This window comes from Pempheris klunzingeri, chromosome 12 (assembly GCF_042242105.1).
Source record: "Pempheris klunzingeri isolate RE-2024b chromosome 12, fPemKlu1.hap1, whole genome shotgun sequence".
In the NCBI taxonomy this organism is placed as follows: domain Eukaryota; kingdom Metazoa; phylum Chordata; class Actinopteri; order Acropomatiformes; family Pempheridae; genus Pempheris; species Pempheris klunzingeri.
The window spans coordinates 25,482,479-25,501,659 of NC_092023.1; the positions used below are offsets into that span (position 1 = coordinate 25,482,479).

Sequence of the window (19,181 nt, forward strand, 5' to 3'; positions counted from 1 at the left end):
AAACACTGGAGTTGTCCTTTAACCAGAAGGCCTTACTCTCAGTGTATCACTGTGCAGGAAAAGCACACTTGGAGCAGAAGTAAAAGAGGGGAATTGAAGTCAAAGAAAACGGTCTCATTTAAGCAACACGGTAGCTTTGTTCTCCAGCTATGGCAAGAGACGGAATACTTAATCACCTCCAAACTGTTTTAAGCCAAGCATGGCATGTGTGACACTGCCTTTAAGCATGTGTTTAAGGTGAAAGGAAATGGACACTGTGGCCTAGTTCTTTCCCCTTAGCAGCTCCGATTTGATGCACAGGCAGGACACATCTTGTTCTGGCCCAGATACACCTGACTTCTATTAGTCCTCACAGGTATTTAGGACAAGCACCGGAGCTGTATATTCAGTTCACCAGTCAGGTGTGAGCTCACATGATGCCTCAGCCGAAAACCCAATTTTCAAAACCCCCACATTTTTACATAACAGGCTTTTCTGGCTCTTTGAATTCGACTGAGGCAACACCAGTAAATAGCAGTGTGACTGTTTTTATAGACCTCTGATCTACGAAGTGAAAGTGCTTTGTTTGCATATACACTCCCCTGTGGTAAAATAGGCAGCTGGAAAGGAGGAGCCTCTGTCAGGTTTAATAGTATCACATTTCAGTGGCCATTCACCGATTCCCTGTAGAGTATTTCAAGTATGAGAATATGCATGTGTGTGTTCGTGTGTCAGTGTGACGGCACACACATAAGAAACCCTGTTACTTTTGGCTCTCTGCAAAATCTAAGATTTTAAATGTTATGTAAATGGGAAACTAAATTTCCTTAATTGGGGTAAAGGATGCAGAAAAACCTTCCAAACATGGCTAGATTTCTGCTGGAAACAATTATTTTAATCCCTTTGTATAATGAACAGATTTCTAACTGTGTTTTTACAAAAGCACTTGTGCATGACGAAGCCTTCAGACAGAGCAAGGTTTGCTTTGTGCAGCTGAATTAAAAGGGATGATTATTACCTGTAGTGCAGCATGCTAGTGTCCAATATAAGTAAATCCTAAGTGCTTAGTTAAAAAATATGGGGATAGGGGAGAAACTGGTTAAGTGTGTGTAAACGCAGGTTTTACAGCAACAGAGATCTAAACATTTGATTTTCTACCGTCACCCGATTTCTCTTGGTTTCTTGTGTGCACGTACGCATAACAAGTGTGACAAACCTTCTGGCAACACAAGTGAGCTCAGAGCTCTACATAAAGAAGTACAGCAGTGGTGGGCGGTTTGGCACATTTAGAGACCTTTAAGAGGCTGACCGACAGGCTGCCAGTCCTGTCCTGTCCTCTTGCAGTCATGTGAGGAACAGTCACCTTCCTCTGACCTCATTCCCTCATTCCCACTCTGAACTCATTTCCCCCTGGGGATTATTAAAGTAATTCTGATTCTGATTCTCAGTTACAAATAGCCTCCTGAAAAAAATCTACTGTTACTATTACTACTACTATAGATTCTATTACTTTGAATTAATTATTACTATATCGTATCATCATATCAGTAAATCGTTGGAACTGACCAATCACAGCACAGCAACAGTATCTATCTACCAAAAGTCTGTCAATATGTCTCCACATGTTGAAGCAGTGTGGCTGCGGCTGTCAGGTTGTGTCTTTTTTTAGCCTTTGTAAAACCAAAGATAACAAAGAGTAGCAGGGTATGGATACTGTGTTTATCTCTTGTGACATAAAATGTGTTCACGCTCCAGCTACAACCAGCCAATGTTCCCAAGATAGTGTTTTTAACACATTAGTTAGGCCTCAACCTAAAAGCCTTTTTTCTTATTACATTACAATACTGCTCTTCTTTTACATTGATCATTTAAAGTAAACTCTTGCAACTTTTTATGTGGGTATCCAATCGGTGTTGATGGTAAATGTAGTCCACTGAAGCAATAAGTACCTCAATGCGTGCTATAATGACGAGATAAAGAAAGCTGAGCTCTCCTGCTTGTTGAGCCATGTTGGCAGTGCCTACATTTACCATGATGCACTGCGTGCAAGCTTCCGACCCCCACCCCCCAAATCCTCTCCGCTTCACTCTCTCGGGGGTTAGTGTTGGTCGACAGCTCAAAAACGATAAAAAGAACAAGACCCAACGAAAACTGGTCACACTGAAAATCCACTGCAGCAGAGCAGTCTGGTTCGAGGAGCTGACAGAGCCTGTAGTTCTTCCTGGTCACCACAGAGCCTGTAGTTCTTCCTGGTCACCAGCAATGGAGTCAGTGGTGACCAGGAAGTACAACAGGTTTTGCAGCAACTCAGTTTTCTCAATACAACACACTCTGAGGTATTTATTCTTCAACTGTCTACATTTACTAACAACACTGATCGCACATCCACATAAAAAGCGGTTATGTTTTCCTTTAACAGATGAGGATGCTATTTATTTTTTTTGTCTGGGATGTGCAGCTTTAGATATCATTTATGTATTAGTATGTATTAATCCATCCAAGTTAGTGTGAAACATTACAGTGTACACCAGAGGCAGCATTTTCAGAAAACATGAGTTAGTTTAGTTAGCTAGCACAGTTTCAGCCGAGTCACTAAGTCATTTCAGCTGCTCCTCTTTCTGAAATCAACGACCCGTTGAATTTAGAGTGTTACAGCTTCCACCATTATTGTTGAAAATTTGTATTTGTGCCACGCAAGAATAAAAAGAAGACTGACAAGCTTAGCAACAGTAATTAAAGGGGCTTAGCGAACATTTAATCCCCCTGTAACTTTTTTTTAATTAAGCTCAATAAGAAACAAAAAAAAGGTAAAGCCTGTACACACAACCTTTGAGGAAAAACACACCGCCAAGCTACTGTCCTTGAAAATTTAAACAATTTTGACACAGAAACAATGCAGGGACGCTGAGATTATCAGGAAACTGCTTATAATTGGTTTCCTTGGGCAATAATATCTGGGCTGGCTGCTGAATTAAACGTAGGAACGCAGGGTTTGTCTCACTACACTGCACACAGTCAGATACCACACACACACACACACACACACACACACACACACACACACACACACACACACACCCTGTGTAATGCATGGGATTACAAACTACAGAGAGTTTACATCTGTCAGTCTGTCAGGCAACTTGTGTTGACTTTGTGATTTGGGATCTGAGTCTTGATCCTCTCCGATCCTCCTCACTTTCTACGAGGTTGCCAGAGCATGGGCACAATGAAAATGTACTTACAGTTTCATTCAGCTTTCCCTCTGGAATTGGCTAGGCGAGAGTGCGACGTCTCTTCCGTCTGTCATGAATCTAGTTCAGTAATTGAAGCAGCGGGAATGAAGTGAATGTGGGCTAAAAGCAGTAAAACATCTCTCCATCAAAGAACGGCACGATCAGGGAGCCAAACACTGAACTAACCTTACTACTGCTGCAAATATGCCTACAGATAACAGTTTTTTTTATTTGCTTTATTAGATGCTCCTTTTATCAGTTCCAGTGGCAAAAACAAGCAGATTTATGGACACCAATAAAGCTCATCGACCGCTCAAAGACACTTGGGAGAGGTCAGGAAATTGCAAACGCGGTGACAAAAGCAGCAGAAAGGGAAGACAAAACAATCAGCAGGTGTGACAAAATCCACACAGACACTCCGCCGCCCTACTAAGCCCACTTCAATTGCATTACCCCCATCCTAAGCCCTTCCTCCCTGCACACACACACACACAGACACACACACACCTCAACAAGCAAGAGCGACCTTTCTTCCCTCTGTTGTCACCTCAGCATCAAGCTGAGTTCATCTCTTTGAAGACTCCTTCGCTCTGGCACCAGAGCTGCTACAACTGTCACCACCTGCACGGGACCTGAAGCAAACAAGGTTACATAAGACCAGAGACACGGACGAAAAGTCCTCATGAGGCACTGTGAACTGCTTTTCTGAGTATTTTATGTGGAGGAAAACATTTGTTTTCAAATGAAAAAGCAGGCAGCTGGGGAAAAAAGTGATAACCCCCCCCCACACACACACTTTACGATATGAAGGCATGCCACAGTAGGAAAGACACAGGTGTAAATAATAAAGAGCTGCTTCAGATTCAGGGTCCTGGTGCTGTGCGCGCTGGCTCACTGCCACACTGTAACTAGTTATTAAAAAGCTTTTAACAGAACAGAGGCGTCATTAACGTGATTAGTAACACCTGAGCTTTTCCTGCTATCACAAGTCAAAATGTCTGCTGTGAAAAAGCCTCTCGCAACGCTGACAACAGTGGCAGAGGGTGCAGTCAGTAGGATGTGAAAACATACCGGCTGGTTGTCATTACTACCAACTATACGGCTGTTAAATATAAATATAACACCACATTAAATATGACTGAGAAATGTATACCTTTAATGTACTATCTTAATGCATGTGAGCTAAATTGCTCCATCTTTCTAAAGAAGACAAGGACAATCCTGCAGTAACAAGTCAACTGCAATAAACTCTTGACAGTTACTTACACGGCAACTGAGAGCTACAGCGTTTTGTTTTTTTTATATTTCTTCTATTTTAAGAGGTCATCTGCTTTCAGTGATTACACGCCATCTGACCTCTCGACTCCTTTTAAGGCTTAGCAACACTTTGAAGTCACAGGTCTTCACCTTTGAACGAAAGCAAACTGTTCATGCACAATTTACTCCGACTGCTTTCGGTGCTTACACTCGAGCCGACGCTTTAACCAACATTTTCTTTCAGCTCATACACTTGAACCGGCATGAATTATTTATGGCTTTTTTCCACTTCAACTGCCACTTCCGGCTCACCTTATCAACCACACGTCCACCGATATTTCGACTCCCGTCAGCGCTTGAACTTCAACTAAACGAGAAGAAGAAAAACTGTGTGCTGAGAGTGAAGTGAAGAGCACTCACGGCTCCACTGGATGCTTCAGCTTCACTCCTGGCTCACGTTTGAATTGATGCTTCAACTTCATAGTTATTACAACTAAAGTGAAGCTCTTTTCAGGGGTATTTTAATGCTACTTCAGCTTCAACTCTTTCAGCGACTCCTGCTCTTCAACTGCAAAGTTTTAGCAGTCAACGTGTGGATTTTTAGGGCTGTGCTGAAAGTTTTTTTCACTAACACAATCTGGAAAACAACTGAGCTTCAAGTCACTGTTAAAGTTGACCTGGATTAGCCATCAGGCATGTCATTTTTATGTCGGTTTTTAGGTTGCAGCTGCTTTTCTCCCCATTCATGCAAACAGACGCGAGCTGGATGAATTAGCACGGTAAAAGCTCTTTGAGTTTCCTAAGTCATACGTACACTGGCAGCTAACGGCTGTGTGTCGTCTCAAACACGTTCATGCAGAGTTGAATTCTCCTCGGCTCAAGTAGAAGCATGTTGTTTCATCAGATTTGATAAAGACACAAAACAATTCTGATATCTTAACACTCCCGAGGTTATTTGGATTATTTACATGTTTTAGTTTTGGAGTTTTGCTCTTCTTCATGAGCAGAGTGCAAAGCTGATTTTGTAGAGCAGAAATATTTCCCCAGTGCACTGGTGCATTGGTTTCTTTGCTGACTGTCATGCTTGTCACCTCCACAGGCCTACAGTATATTAACACTAACACAATAACTAACTGGCTATTCTAGTTTTTTCCTCACCAAAATTTAGCCTGACTTGGAACGTTATTTAACCACTTTGGCAACAAGCTAGGCTCATATGGCTGTTACCAATGGATGCCCTAGGCCATTTAGATTAATATGATTTCCATAAGGTTATTCTAGCTTTGAAACTGAGCCCGCTACAGCCTCTTTAAGACCGTGTACCTTCCCCCCCTGTTTTCAAAAGGTTAACTTGGGTGCTAACTGTGCAGAAATAGTGTTGCTTTATTTAAGGGGTAGTTGATCTAGGATTTGTTTCCAGAAAATCACGATGGAAATGGAGTGGCGTGCCCCGCTGTGCCGTACGCCGAGGCCCAAATTGTAATTCAAATGTCAGCGTGAACCTTTTAGTACAGCCTTGTGACTTTTGTTCACTTACCAGTTTTATTTGATTTTAAAGATGTTAAGTTTGCAATTATGCTACGTAGACCACAAATAAAAGCCTGCGGTTTCATTAATAGAACGCAATCACAATATAATTTGCAATATTGGTCAGAAAAATAGCAATTCAAATCACTGAGCCCTGCAACACCACATAGTTGTTCATATTTGGAGTTTGGTACTATGGAAATGATCTGCTGCTATAAAGTTAATCATTACAAGCTTTAAGTTGCTACGAGGGAAATACTCAACGTTCTGAACTGTGGCCGCGCTCTGATATCAGATGATAGCGCAATACGACCAGGACAGTATTCCCCATTTATTGTGTCACTGCTAAGGCCAATTATGGCGGCCCTCTGCTGTGGCAAGGGGCCAGTAGCTGCAGGCAGCCATGAAGTTGAATAAAGAGAGAAATTGAGAGAATGTAACAGAGATGAAAGAAAGTGAGAGCCTCAGTATTCAGTGCGAGTAATCAGCCATCTCTCCCCGCGTCTATCTTTATCCTCCACTAAATCTGCTTTCAGTGCCTCACACAGTTATCTTTGACGGGAAGAGCCGTCATGCACACACTCAGACATTCAGGCACACACACACACACACACACACATAAAGAACACAAATCTATCGTCCACAGAAGTGGAAATTTGCCTTTGGCTCAACGAGGATGATCAAATGCACACATCAGTGTAACAACGCAATAAACAGACAACACAATTACCTGCAGCTTCTGCACGCACAATCAGCAAAAACACAATCTGAATACTCTGGAAATCCTTTGGAGCAAAATAACAAGTACACCAAGTCCGTGCTCATGCTCAATTAAAGCAGGCATCTGTCAAGTGTGCACCATCTTCTGAATACTGTAGCACACTCACAACAAGTGCCCTCTTTCAGAAAGACTTGGCAGGACCGGGGTGCTCCTTTGTCTGGAGCTGGCTTACGGTTCAACCAGACAGCCTATTGTGGAGAAACTCATTTACAATGAGGCTGAAATCAATGATTGTTTCTTTATTGGTTAATAGTTTCCCAACTGATTGATTTGTTATTTTGTCTATTCAATTTTTAGAAATATTGAGAATACACAGCAGAAGTAAAAAAAAGCCCAAAGTGATGCCACGAAAAAGAGCAGCAAATGTTTCTATTCAAGCACCAATCGTCTAATAATATGGACATGATCATAAGAGCTGCAACACAAGTTTGTTTCGCTGTCTTGTGAAATACTGCATCACCGTTCCTCTAAAACTCATCCAGATTAAACAGTGTGAGAGGGGAGAATCTTCACTTTGAAGTTTGGCTCCTAGACGTTGCTTCATCTGAAAGGAAAAAATTCGACATTTTTGTGGGTATTTGCTTTCTCACCTACAGTTAGATGAGAAGATTTACGTTTGTGTCACATATCTGAGGAGAAAAAGCTCGTACAATCAGTGACTCCTCTTAGAGCAAAAGCTGCTAAAACCCTTTTTTTGCTGTTATGTGACGTCTCTTTCTTTGTCTTTTATGGCTTCTTTAATACTGCTTTTACTATTTCCATTCACATTCTTCAATGTTTTTATTGTTATTTCATGTTTTTATGCTATTATTTCCTCCTGCTTTCTCTCTACTGTTTTTTTTCCTCATTGTTTTAACTTTATCTTAATCCTAGCTTTTCTTTGGCCTCACTGTTTGGCTCTCTGCTGCTGCTGTTCTGCTTTGCCTGTCAAAACACTTTGTAAACTATATATATAACTATAAATACTAAAATATTTTTAGTGGTAGTATTAGTACTGTTATCTGTATCAGTGTTTCCCAAACCTTGCCCAGGTGTGGTGGAGCAGGGAAACATCTCAAACATGCAGGGCAGTGGGCAGTGGGTGTATCACTCCCATGTCTGTGTCATAAATACAAATCTAGCCTGACTCTGTCCAAACGTGGCTAAATCTACCTACCAGCACCGTCACAGCTCACTACACATGACACATGACATCCGATCACCTCGATCCTCACCAAAACTGAAGAGCAAAAAATGACACGTTGTGGTTTTAAAGGAAGTGGTCACTGTACCAGCGCCGGCCTCGGATCAGTCCACCACATCAGAAACGAGCCTTGTTCACCGATTTAGCAGCCAAAGAGAAAGAGAGGAGACTTCTCTCGGGTGAAGATTAAAGACATGAAAACAAGTCTCAACCGCTATTTATCCACGGCTGCCTTTTACTCATTTCTCACCCAGAATGCTGTTGTCAAAGAGCTTCCGGGGAGTAAAGCAGTGCAGAAAGACGCAGGATGTGCACCTCAATCAATTCCACAGCCTTCCTCTGCTAATCAAACTATGAGCCAAAAAAGCCCTTTTGGCAGCTACGCTTGGACATCAACCTGACCGCTTGATTATGTCTGCGGCCTTTTGAGCCAAACGCCGCTCTGATATTACTGCCTAATGTAGGCCCCATGCGCCGGTTTCCAAGAAGCCACGAGTTGCTGTTTCTAAGAGACCTGACAGGCAGCAAGAGACATCTAAAGTCTAAGTCAGCATCCACGATGAAGTGCACCAGGGTTTGCTCAGCGTGTTATCAGCGCTCTGCAGCTCTTTGAAAGATAAACGGGGTAAAAGAGAAGCAGCTGCTTTACCACCGACTGTAAACAGTGCAGAATCAGCGCTTCACAAATGGTCAAGGTGATCACACTAATGTAACTATTGTCTCCACCCTCTTTGCTCCGTACCTACTGATCACTACGTGTTCGGCAGACGACTGCTTCATTACTCGGGGGGACACACAGTGTAATTTACAACCAACACAACAAAGAACAGAGTGGACTAAAGTCATGATTAGGGATGTGCGTGATTAGTCGACTTGTCGATTGAACGTAGCTACTCCTCCTAGTCGGCACGAAAGACTAGTTGGTTGAACTAATGGTTAATATGTAACATGGGACAGTGGTTGCCTGACGTGGCAGCTAATGCCTGGATGTTAACAAAGTGGGACAAAGGTGATCTTGTGAAACCAGCACAGTTTGGCTGTACGTCGATCTAGAACCCCATTCAGTACAGGCCCGAGGACGCTCACCTGCTGCTAGCCGCATTCAGCTGACCAGCACGCCTTCATCACCCACTTACAGACAAGTCGACGGAAATTTAATTCACGCTCAGTCGACGGGAGAATTAGTTGCTAGGCACATCCGTGATCACGATAAAGGCAGGTGTGATGACTGCGAGGATGCGACCGCACTGACTCGGAAACTGATGCACAGCAGCCATCAGTAGTGTTTCGTGGGTCATACATAAGTGGCACCTGCCTCATATCGGCGATGGGGAGTCGTGGAAACCGGCATCTGTCTGGTAATAAAGACCCCCCCCCTCTCTCTCTCTCTCTCTGCTCACCATCTCAGCCTTGACAGGTTCAGCCCTGAGCCTCCGAGCTTCTCCTTTAATCACTCAAAACAGCCACAGTCACAAACATGTGAGCAGCACCGGGAACATCCGTCTAAAGCTTAATACATGAACCACAGTGTAAGAGTGAGAACACACCACTCAGGGCTGCTCCTGTTCTCCCCAACAACCACTCCCCTTCATAGTAACCTGAATTAGAACTGGACACTTTTCTTGGAGGCTGTTGACAAAAAGCTGGAGGCTTAAATGGGTTATCCTTGTATTTAGAAGCTTGTGCTAAACACACACACACACACACACACAGTCATAGAGGCCATATGACCACCTCCCTGCAGAGAAATGACCTCATTTACTCAAGTTTTGCCTGGAACTTGGCCGGCGCATGATGTCTCCGTAGCAGCACTGGATTTCTGTAGTCTATCACTGTGATCCAGCGCTGAGCTTATTGGGTGCACTTCCAAGAGGCTTATTTCCCATACGCTGACAAGATATCATGAATTAACATTGCTTCCATGCATGACACTAATCTTGTCTTAATTACGCAATTAACTATCTGTCTTCAAATAGCCCCCACTATTTCAAAGGGTTCATTCAGGCATCCACGTATTTTCCCACAGCGTGAGCAGCAGTTATGTTTCCTCTGCTGCGGCTGAGCGGCGACGCTGCACTTTGTGCCCGGCGACAGAGATGGTCGACTCATCTGCACACCGACGCTCACTGGAAGAGGAAACTTAAAACGCTGTCGTGCTCTTCACTGTGTGTCATGTAGGCGTCGCTGGGTGTGAGGAAAATACTACTTAAGGGCACTTTGCTGCCTTTTAAATCGTCTCTGGGCAGAGCTGCAATGATTCATTGATGAATCGATTAGCTGTCAACTATTAAATCATTCTCCAGCTATTTTGATAATCGATTAATCGGTCTGAGTGATGTTTATTTTATTTTATTTTAAGGAAAAGAAATCCAGCTTCTTAAATGTCAATATCTTCTAGTATCTTTACTCCTCTGTGGCAGTGAACTGAATATCTTTGGGTTGTGGACAAAACAAGAGATTTAAGGACTTTGGGAAACACTGATGGACATTTTATAGACACAACAACTAATCGATTAATCGATAGTGAAGCTCATCACCTTTAGCTGCAGCCTTAATAAAACACAGGCAGTCATTAGGTGTCTATTAGTGGGAAGTTGGAGACACAAACACAAAAACATCCAGTTTAAAACAGCAACAGTGTCCTTCTGTCAACATTTAAATTCCTGGTAGAAACTTTGACAAGTCAGCATCAACTCCACGTCAACACCACAGGCTGGTGCTGAAATACACAAATATATAAAGGAAACACAGACAAACACAACTGACTCCTGGCTGCCGCCTTGAGCTTTTACTTTTCCAGCACTTACCATCTTCCTTTTCGTCGAAAACTGGTCTCTTTGAAGAACTATTGGCTCCCATCCTCTTCTTCCACTTGCCCCAGTGAAACATTGATGCTCAGATTGCATTCCTCGCCCCTTGGAGAGAAACTACAGCTCTGTGTTGGACACCCTCCTCAGAAGACAGTGATCATAACCATGCATTTCACCCAAACCCTGTCCGGTATTTCGCTTTAATTATCCGCTCTTTATTCTAACGAAAATTTCAGCCACGCGACTGAGAAAAAAAAGTCTTTGTGAGCCAAAGGGAGAGCAAAGTGCAGCAGGACTGTGGGATGTCTTCTAGAAAACAAAGACTGCTCGGTGTGCTGGAGTTGGAGCTGAATGAAATAATCACTCGGTGGTGGTGATGTTCAGTTGTCTTCCGGAGCCTGGCAGACTTCTGTTTGTCGGGGCTGCGAGTCAGAGCTGCGTCAAGTTACACGTGCTTAGATTAAAACAAAACAGGAAGTGGTGCAATTTTGACTTAAAAATAAAAGCTTGGTACAGCTCAACAACGAGAGGAAGTGGCATGTGGATCAGTAGGAGAACTTGTGGCTGCAGGGTGACTAGGGATTAATAACTGATCAATTAAAATAGGGCACTTTAATGTCTAATTCGGTCTGTTTAGATTATCAATATGCATCAAAACAATCTGATATACATACTTAATATACCAGTCGTTGAATTGCAGTCTTGACAAAAAAAAATATCACTAAAAGCCTTTATTGGCAAATGATTTTAAAAAAAACAAAACATTTTCTTATAATAAAACTTGGGAAATTTCGTGAAAGAAAAGGGAAGTTATCAAAAATGTTCATAAGTGCAATTACTAAAATATTTTCTTAAGAACAGTCTCATTTCCTAATAATTATTAAACTCGTGGCATCATTGACTATAAAGGTGGATTTTCCTCCCCAGCAGCAATCTAAAGCAATCCCATATCATAAATAAAAGGCATTTTAATGGCAGTTATATTTATGATTTACTGAAATAAGTAACTTCCAAGTATAGGAGAAAATGTAATTCTTGCCTACTATAAACGTTTGTCAGGGAGACTTTTATGTTGAAAGTGATAACCGGAAGCTGCTTGCTGGTGTTGTGGCTGCCTTGACTGGTTGAGAGTAGTGTGACAGTTGCTGGTCAGTGACTGTAGTCGACGTATCTCCGTGTCACAGGCTGTGGTGCACATGAGCACTTGAAGAGCAGCCCGTGCAGGTGAAGCCAGCACCGCTCACCGCTCACTGGGCTTTCTCCCATCGCTGGTCACCAGTAGAGAAGCGGCGCCATCCTCTCAGACCCCAGTGAATCTTTGCACAGCCTCGTCTGGACATGGATGGGTGGTGCCGGATCACTGAGGGGGAAAAAAGGATTTAACGCTTTGTCTTCAACATGCACACTAAAGCGTTAGTTGCTCTTGTTGCTGCTCATTTACAATAAAGTGAGACATCTCTAATAATGGCTCCGGCACTGGACCTGCTCACATTTACAGCGCATCAGTGCGCTTTATAATATCTTAATGTGAGCCAAAGCTCAGATGACACGCTGTGCGCGCAGTTCGTCCTGTTTGCACACGGACAGCTGCCGTAGTTTGTGTTGAACTCGTTGCCATGGTTACGACGTCCAACTCTTGAGGTGGTAGCGAGAAGTTAGCACGACATTTTTCTCTTCTCTCTGTATTTTCCTTTTCATGAAATGTTTATTTTAAGAAGACACTGAGTCGCGTTGACAGGTTACGAGTATGTTTTTTTTATTTTTTTATTCCCGTTAAGCTCTTGTTTAGACTGTCGTGCTAACGTTAGCTTATGTTAGGCAGCAGCAGTCAATGAGTAACGCTAGCTAGCACCTGCTCAGGTGTAATAACTCTGTTAGCTGTTTTAGACGAAACCTGCCACTGACTGTGATGGTTAACACCAACTTTCTTGTTTTTAAAAACACAGGCAGGAAGATGCCAGCGCAAAAACTCGCTCGAACACCCTCAGCTATGCTCTGTGTACAGTAAACGTCTCAACTTCTGCCATGTCTTCATCCTCAAAGGAGGAGGAGGAGGAGGAGGAGGTTCCTGACCCCCAGCTGCGCTTTGTCTTTGGGACCAGTGTTGTCAAACCACAGAGCCCCCACATTGTGCCAGGGGACGCTGAGCCCCAGGAGCTGGCTCAGTATTACTTAACAGAGACATTGTGTCTGAGCAGGACCAAGCTGGAACATGTTGCAGAAAGTATTTTGAAAAACAGCACATTAAAGGTCAGTTTGTGCTCTTGTCAGCCTCTCCCTCCAGAGCTCCAGATGCTGCAGTGGTTTTCAAGTAAAGCAAAAAAACAGCAATGCATCCAGTAAAGCATTAGGCCAACAGTTTTATACATGTCACTAGGATTTGTTCTTCCACATTGTCTATTCATTCTAAACTGCTCATTGTGTCATCTTCAGTATTTATATCTTGAAGGCAACCAGATATCCAGTATCCCAGATTCAACATTCACCAGCTTGCCCAACCTGCTGTGGCTGGACCTCAGAAATAACCAAATTGAATCGCTCCCCGTAGAAATTGGCCTGCACAGGTATGCTGCTAATGCAACTGGTGCTATGTATGTATGCTGATTGCTTCCAAACCCCTCGGCCGCCATTGGAGCACAGTTTATTTGTCACATTTCAAATCTATCTTCAAACCTATCTAATCCAAACTCATAATTTCAACCGTGAGATTCTTTATGACTAAGGCACATTTTGTACAATTTCCTCACGTTCTGTTCAGGACTAAGTATACGTGTGTTTTAGGTCAGGACGTAGCCCTTGCAATCATCTAATAATCTGTGATGCCCTTCATGTAGATCTCTGAAAACTTTACTTCTGGAAGGAAATCCCATCTCAGAACTTCCACCAGAGTTGGGTGAGTTGAGTTCAGTCACCTCGCTGGCACCAAATTTAGGTCTAGACTACATGCGATGAATGGAACTAGAAGTTATTAATAGAAACAATGCACAATACGGTTTCAGGTGTTTTGCTTTCCTCTTAGTTGTTGTGACTAATACACTGTTGCTAGCGTGCACACGACATTAACATTGGTAGTCAAGGAATATACAGTATGGGAGGTTGATTCTGGGTAAGAGTGTAAGCTAAATGACTAAAGTGTGACCGGTATCCATGCAGTGGTTCTAAGGGACTCTTTGTTTGTCCTTCTTTCTCAGGCAATGTGATCACCCTCAAAGGCCTGAACCTGAGGAACTGCCCCATCACTTTCCCTCCACAAGACATTGTGAACCAGGGGCTCCAGAGCATCCTCCAGTACCTCAGGAGTGTTATGGCTATGCGGCCAGTTAGCATGAGGAGGACCCCCCCAGGTGAATCAAAGGCACCTTAACTTTGAACGGTGCAGCAGCAAGGTGTTCAGCAAGCACGTGCATCCTAGCCATCTGCTCTTTTTTGTCAAAGATAGGACGGCTGGTCACAAAAATAGCTCCTTGCCCTGGTACCACTTCACTGGTGTGACTTCTGTTGCCTTGGAGACAGCACGTGCCACTCGGCTGACTCTTTTATTCACCCCCCCCAACTGTTCCAGCTTTGTAATATTTTTAGCCAGATGGAAATGATCGATAACCTGTGGGCTCTAAACAGGAGCTCTGTGTCACTAAGCACTGTCTGGAGGTAATCACTGTGAGAAGCCCGAGACAGCCCTCCACAGGAGAGGCTGCTGCTGCACAATGAGCAGAGCCAAACCCCTCAATCAAACCATTTATCTCCCTGCCTACAAGGGTATTTACAAAGACAGGGTTCCGGTCTCTGGGGGGGAAATCTCCTCTCGTTTAATTGGCACACAGTGTAAATTTAGCAGATTTTTAAAAAACACCATTCATTTACATATTGAATTGTCATCAACCTGTTTCATCTGCAACAACATGGAGTAGATTATTTAGTCAGTTGGAGTCTATGAGGGTAAAAGTTACCTTATTTTCTTAATCCAGTAAAAACTTGCTGTCACATATTCTGCTCTGCACTAAGAAGGAAATATTTTACCTGCTGTTACTGGTTGTGTGGATTTGGTGGTACAATGCTGGCATATCTTTGCTGCAGATGGAGAAGAACTCCGTACTCTATCAGTAATCCCTGACAGTCAACCGTTTATCATCATGTGCTTTTACCAGCCAATGTAGCTGTAGACAGCAATGATTGTTGCCAGTATTGCCCCCCCCCCCATCGCCTCATTATACCACACACTGCTAGCTGCCATGGTTGTTTCATTGGTAGAGTTGCCAGTGGTGGAGAAGCTCCAGCTGTCAGAGCTGATGGGGTCCAGCACGGAGGAGCAGGAGTCAGTGGATGAGGACGAGCTGCAGAGGTTCAGAGAACTCAAACACAGGATGATCCTGTTGGACCAAGCAGAGCTGGGCTCAATAGCACAGGGTGACAGAAGCCCCAAGTCACGCCATCCTCCTATTACCAAAAGGTAAGTATAGTAAAGCTGTTTTGGTGAAATCAACATGAGATTTTTGAAGTAAATGTAAGAGACAATGCTTTTCCTTGTTGTAGGTATTTTGGGATATATGTTCATTTGATTTTTCCAAGGGTTAGAGGAAAAGACACCCCTCTCATATCTGAATACTGACGTGAAGCTAAAGCTAAACTAAGCTTAATTCATTAAAACAGCAATTCACAATTTTACAGGAGATGATGCCAGACCATTTCTTGGTTGGAACCAGTAACTTCCTGGAGTCTCCGCTGGTTACCTGGAAGCTGATTCTTGCCAAGAAATACTCACATCTAACCCCCTGTAAAACAGCAAATTGTTGTTTTTACACTTTGCTTTTTAAACAGATTGAACCAACGACATTTGAAATGTTGATTAGTGAGCTTCCAAATGCTGGTTGGAGGATTTTGTTGCCGCTGGACTCACTGAGCTCGCTCTTTCCAGTCTTTATGCTTAGCTAAGCTAACCGGCTACTGGCTGTAGCTTCATATTTAACAGACAAATATGAAAGTGGTATTGATATTCTCATCTCTCTGCCAGAAATTGGATAAGCAATATATTTTCCAGAAAGTGTCAGACTATTCCTAAAAAATATCTCACACATATTATTGCACATAACATCTGTTGGGCATGGATCAGTTTTAACTGTACAATGAAGTTTAAACGTGTTGTTATCTAACAGGACGGTGGAGGTGAAATTGTGCTTTTGTGCTTAGGTAACTTTTGTGCTTAGGTTTGGAGTTGTGAAAGAAGGCCAAGTATATGGCATGGTGCCTTGGAAAAGGACAGCAAAACAGTTTTTAATGATATTCTCCGCAGAGGAGACCAACTGATAAATTCTTCCAGTCTGTCTCCACTGGGACTCAGAGCTTAGGAGAGCAATAAAAAAAAACATTTTATTGCAATTTATTTGTCAGAAAAAAGGCAACTACCAAGGCCGGCATAATTCCAGAGCTCCCCCTGTTTGACACTCAGCACTGGAGGAGGCCAGAAGAGAGGAGACAGGCTGCAATGAAAGAGCTGAAAGAGAAACAAGCTATACTTGAGCAGAGAAGAAAGTAAGTTGATTTCAGCTATAAAAGCTTCAGTTCAATATACTAAATACCCTACTGACTGTCCTCCTGAACTGCACTTATACCATTAGACTACATTGGAGGAGTTGCCAGAATATTCAGACCAGACATTGTTGTTTCATAAGTCAGGGCAATGTTGTGTCTAAATGGCATTTGCCCAAATCACCAACAGTATCAGGGATCCATATTGTGTTCCACCATTTAAAGAAAAGGAATAATCAATGTTGGCAGACCCCTTTGCAACCATTTAGAGACAATGGCTGAAGAGCCATTTTCCCTGACATGGATATATTACAGTGCATTGCTGTCTGACTCTCCAATAGAAGCCAAGAGGCTCTAAGGAAGTGGCGTACACAAGCCAAGAGCACACAGGAGAAGAAAATGTCCGAGCACAAGCAGAAGAAGCAGGAAAGACAAAGAAAACAGCAGGTATGTGCAAAATAAATCACCGACATTTCCATCTGTCAACATGCCACCCACAAGGGGGCAGTAGAGCACCACCTCTGTCACATTGGGCAGGGTACCACAACAATACACGTGAAATCACCACAATATAAAACATGTTGGTGCAAGTAGATCACATTTCAGGTTGCTGTTGAAAGCAGCAACAGATGGCAGTGCCTGTGATGGGATGTGCTGCATCGGTGATCGCACAGCAGCAGCAGCACATATTAGCTATCAAAGCTGATGTGTGTGTGCAGGCGTGCACTAACTGTAAACAATGCAGATGGATGGCTTAGAGTTATTTGTCAGCTTTTACATGTATACAGCTGAAGATCAGCTCACAGTATTTGCATTATCAGTGTACATATTCACTGAGACATGTAGTAAAAACTAACCCTATTTAACTATTTTGACACAATGAGGCTTTTAGGTTACAGCTATGCAACTGCAGCTGTAAGCAGTGTTTGTAGAATGTGTCACAACAGCTGTATCATCCTAAATGTACACAAGCGCCGCACTGTAGAACAACATTCTGTTATATGAGATAATTAACACCTCCTCTGTCCTTTTACAGGAAGCAGAAACAGAACCAGATAGCAGTGATACTGCTCAGAATCAGACGCCCAGCGTGTCCATCACAGAGAGTGAGGAGGCCAGGTAAATGGAATCTCTGGGTTTGTTGTGTCAGTATGACCACTACCTTCAGTCTTGTTTACATTATCAGCAACTGACTTGTCTCAAGGTTGAAAAACCCCTCACTAAAACCTGACTGCGCCGGTTTATCTCCATTACCTCCTTTTGGTGGTTACAGATTTCATAAGGGAAGTCAGTAATGGATTGTACGAACGCTCATCTCACCAGCGTGGCCGATGAAAATACTGCTGTACATACAGTGCTGTGTCTGAAATATGTTGGACATTTGGTGTGTACAACTAAAACAACAATACAGAACGTCCTGATCCACAGGGACCGCAGCTCTTTGGCCTGACCTGAAGGCATAAACGTATCCACCAAATGGTATACGTATGGTCCACAATCATGATTCGGAGATTCAAAAAACATCATAGTCTATCACATGATTATATGCCTATATCATTGTCTAAGGTTGGAGGCTCACAAACAACATAAAAAGCATACATCCATGAAAGACTCACAATCAATTACATTAAACCATAAACAATAGAAAGTAGTGTGAGTCTATGCGTTTTATTTGTTTAAAATGGATATTGGAGTGGGAATGAAAAGGATTTTACAAGTGGGTAGAAAACTAGAGACACCTAGTGGACAAAGAAAGACTGTACACCCACCATTAGCTGTTTCTTTTGTTCTTCTTGAACAACATTATGGCCCAAAACAGATGAACCAGATCAGATAGAGCAGCTTTTCTGTTTTCATTGATAAACTAAATCTTAACTAAGGAGCTCAGCAGCCAGTGGCAGGCTTGCATTTCTAATCAGTTGTCTATCAGACATGGAGGCTATGACACCACTGGTCATACTTAGCAGCTAAATATTCAGTCCTTCGGTATGAGATTTTGGCCTTTGACCCGTGTGTCCCTCCAGATCAGCCCGTGAGCTGGAGCGGCAAATCCGTGCCCGTGTTGAGAAGATGCAGCAGAGGCGCAGGAATCCCAGGGGCAGCACCACCGAGCAGATGGCAGCGGCCGAGCAAGATGTGGAAGAGGTCAGACCTACACTTCATTAATATTCGCACAAACCATCTATACTGAACGGAAAGGTTATTGATCTGAATTTGTTTTGTTGTGTTTCTTCCCGCTTTGAATGACAGATGAGGAAGCTACAGTCCCGGCTTCTAGAGAGGAAGAGAAACCAGGGAAGAGATCTTGAAAATTGTTTCACTATCTTCACCGAAGACACCTGGCAGAGCTTCCTTTACAAGTGACAGAGGTTATAAGGCCCCTTTCTCCTCCCGGAGTCCTGGTTTATTAAATTCATACTCTAAATCCATTGTAAAGATTAATACCTTTTATTAATGAGCACTGTAATGCCCATGTCCCAGAAATAAAGATCACAAGGGTAAATAAGTGTTTTTGAAATGCTCTTTCTTTCTCTTTCTGTGTCTTGGACCTCTGCAGACATGATCTCCATGATACAAACTAGTCACATCTTGCATCTATCTTACCTTATTACCACTTTGTGCTCAAAAATAGGTGTTAAATATATGTATGAAATGAAGCCATTTGGTTATTAAATGTTACACTGGCTCACCAGAGAGACCAGCAGGAGCATCATGTTCCAACTATAACAACTAAATTACCACCACACAATGTAAATCAAATAAGGCTTGAAATAAAGGTAAATAATTTATTTCAGCCCAACAGGAATAGTATTTAAATCAACAGTGGGTTAATTCTCAGCAGGGTGTAGTTCAAGTCTAGTGCCAAATTAAAGAAATTCAAGGGCATT

The 19,181-nt window shown here is 42.8% G+C and overlaps 2 protein-coding genes across 2 annotated transcripts in view; one reads left to right on the plus strand and one right to left on the minus strand.

The window, feature by feature from the left end:
- The window catches only part of LOC139210947 (serine/threonine-protein kinase 32C-like), a 76,717-nt gene extending 65,764 nt beyond the window's left edge, over nucleotides 1–10,953 (minus strand). The window contains exon 1 of the mRNA XM_070841163.1: nucleotides 10,768–10,953. Within this exon, the coding sequence (XP_070697264.1) occupies nucleotides 10,768–10,849 (82 nt within the window). The 5' untranslated portion in view covers nucleotides 10,850–10,953. The remainder of the gene's footprint in view (nucleotides 1–10,767) is intronic.
- A 1,772-nt stretch (nucleotides 10,954–12,725) lies between these two features.
- Nucleotides 12,726–18,768, plus strand: LOC139211171 (leucine-rich repeat-containing protein 27-like). The gene is made up of 10 exons (XM_070841448.1): nucleotides 12,726–13,020; nucleotides 13,204–13,334; nucleotides 13,605–13,663; nucleotides 13,962–14,114; nucleotides 14,995–15,217; nucleotides 16,156–16,296; nucleotides 16,635–16,740; nucleotides 17,330–17,412; nucleotides 18,318–18,438; nucleotides 18,544–18,768. Exons 1-10 carry the CDS (start codon nucleotides 12,796–12,798, stop codon nucleotides 18,655–18,657), a joined length of 1,356 nt encoding a protein of 451 aa, XP_070697549.1. The 5' UTR covers nucleotides 12,726–12,795; the 3' UTR covers nucleotides 18,658–18,768.
- The last annotated feature ends 413 nt before the right edge of the window (nucleotides 18,769–19,181 follow it).

What these genes read in the sequence shown, in the direction of transcription:
- LOC139211171 (XM_070841448.1), top strand. Translation starts at nt 12,796, where the DNA reads ATGTCTTCATCCTCAAAGGAGGAGGAGGAGGAGGAGGAGGTTCCTGAC. An exon ending in ATACTTGAGCAGAGAAGAAA is followed by an intron (nt 16,297 to 16,634) that starts GTAAGTTGATTT and finishes ACTCTCCAATAG; the next exon opens with AAGCCAAGAGGCTCTAAGGA. An exon ending in AAAGACAAAGAAAACAGCAG is followed by an intron (nt 16,741 to 17,329) that starts GTATGTGCAAAA and finishes GTCCTTTTACAG; the next exon opens with GAAGCAGAAACAGAACCAGA.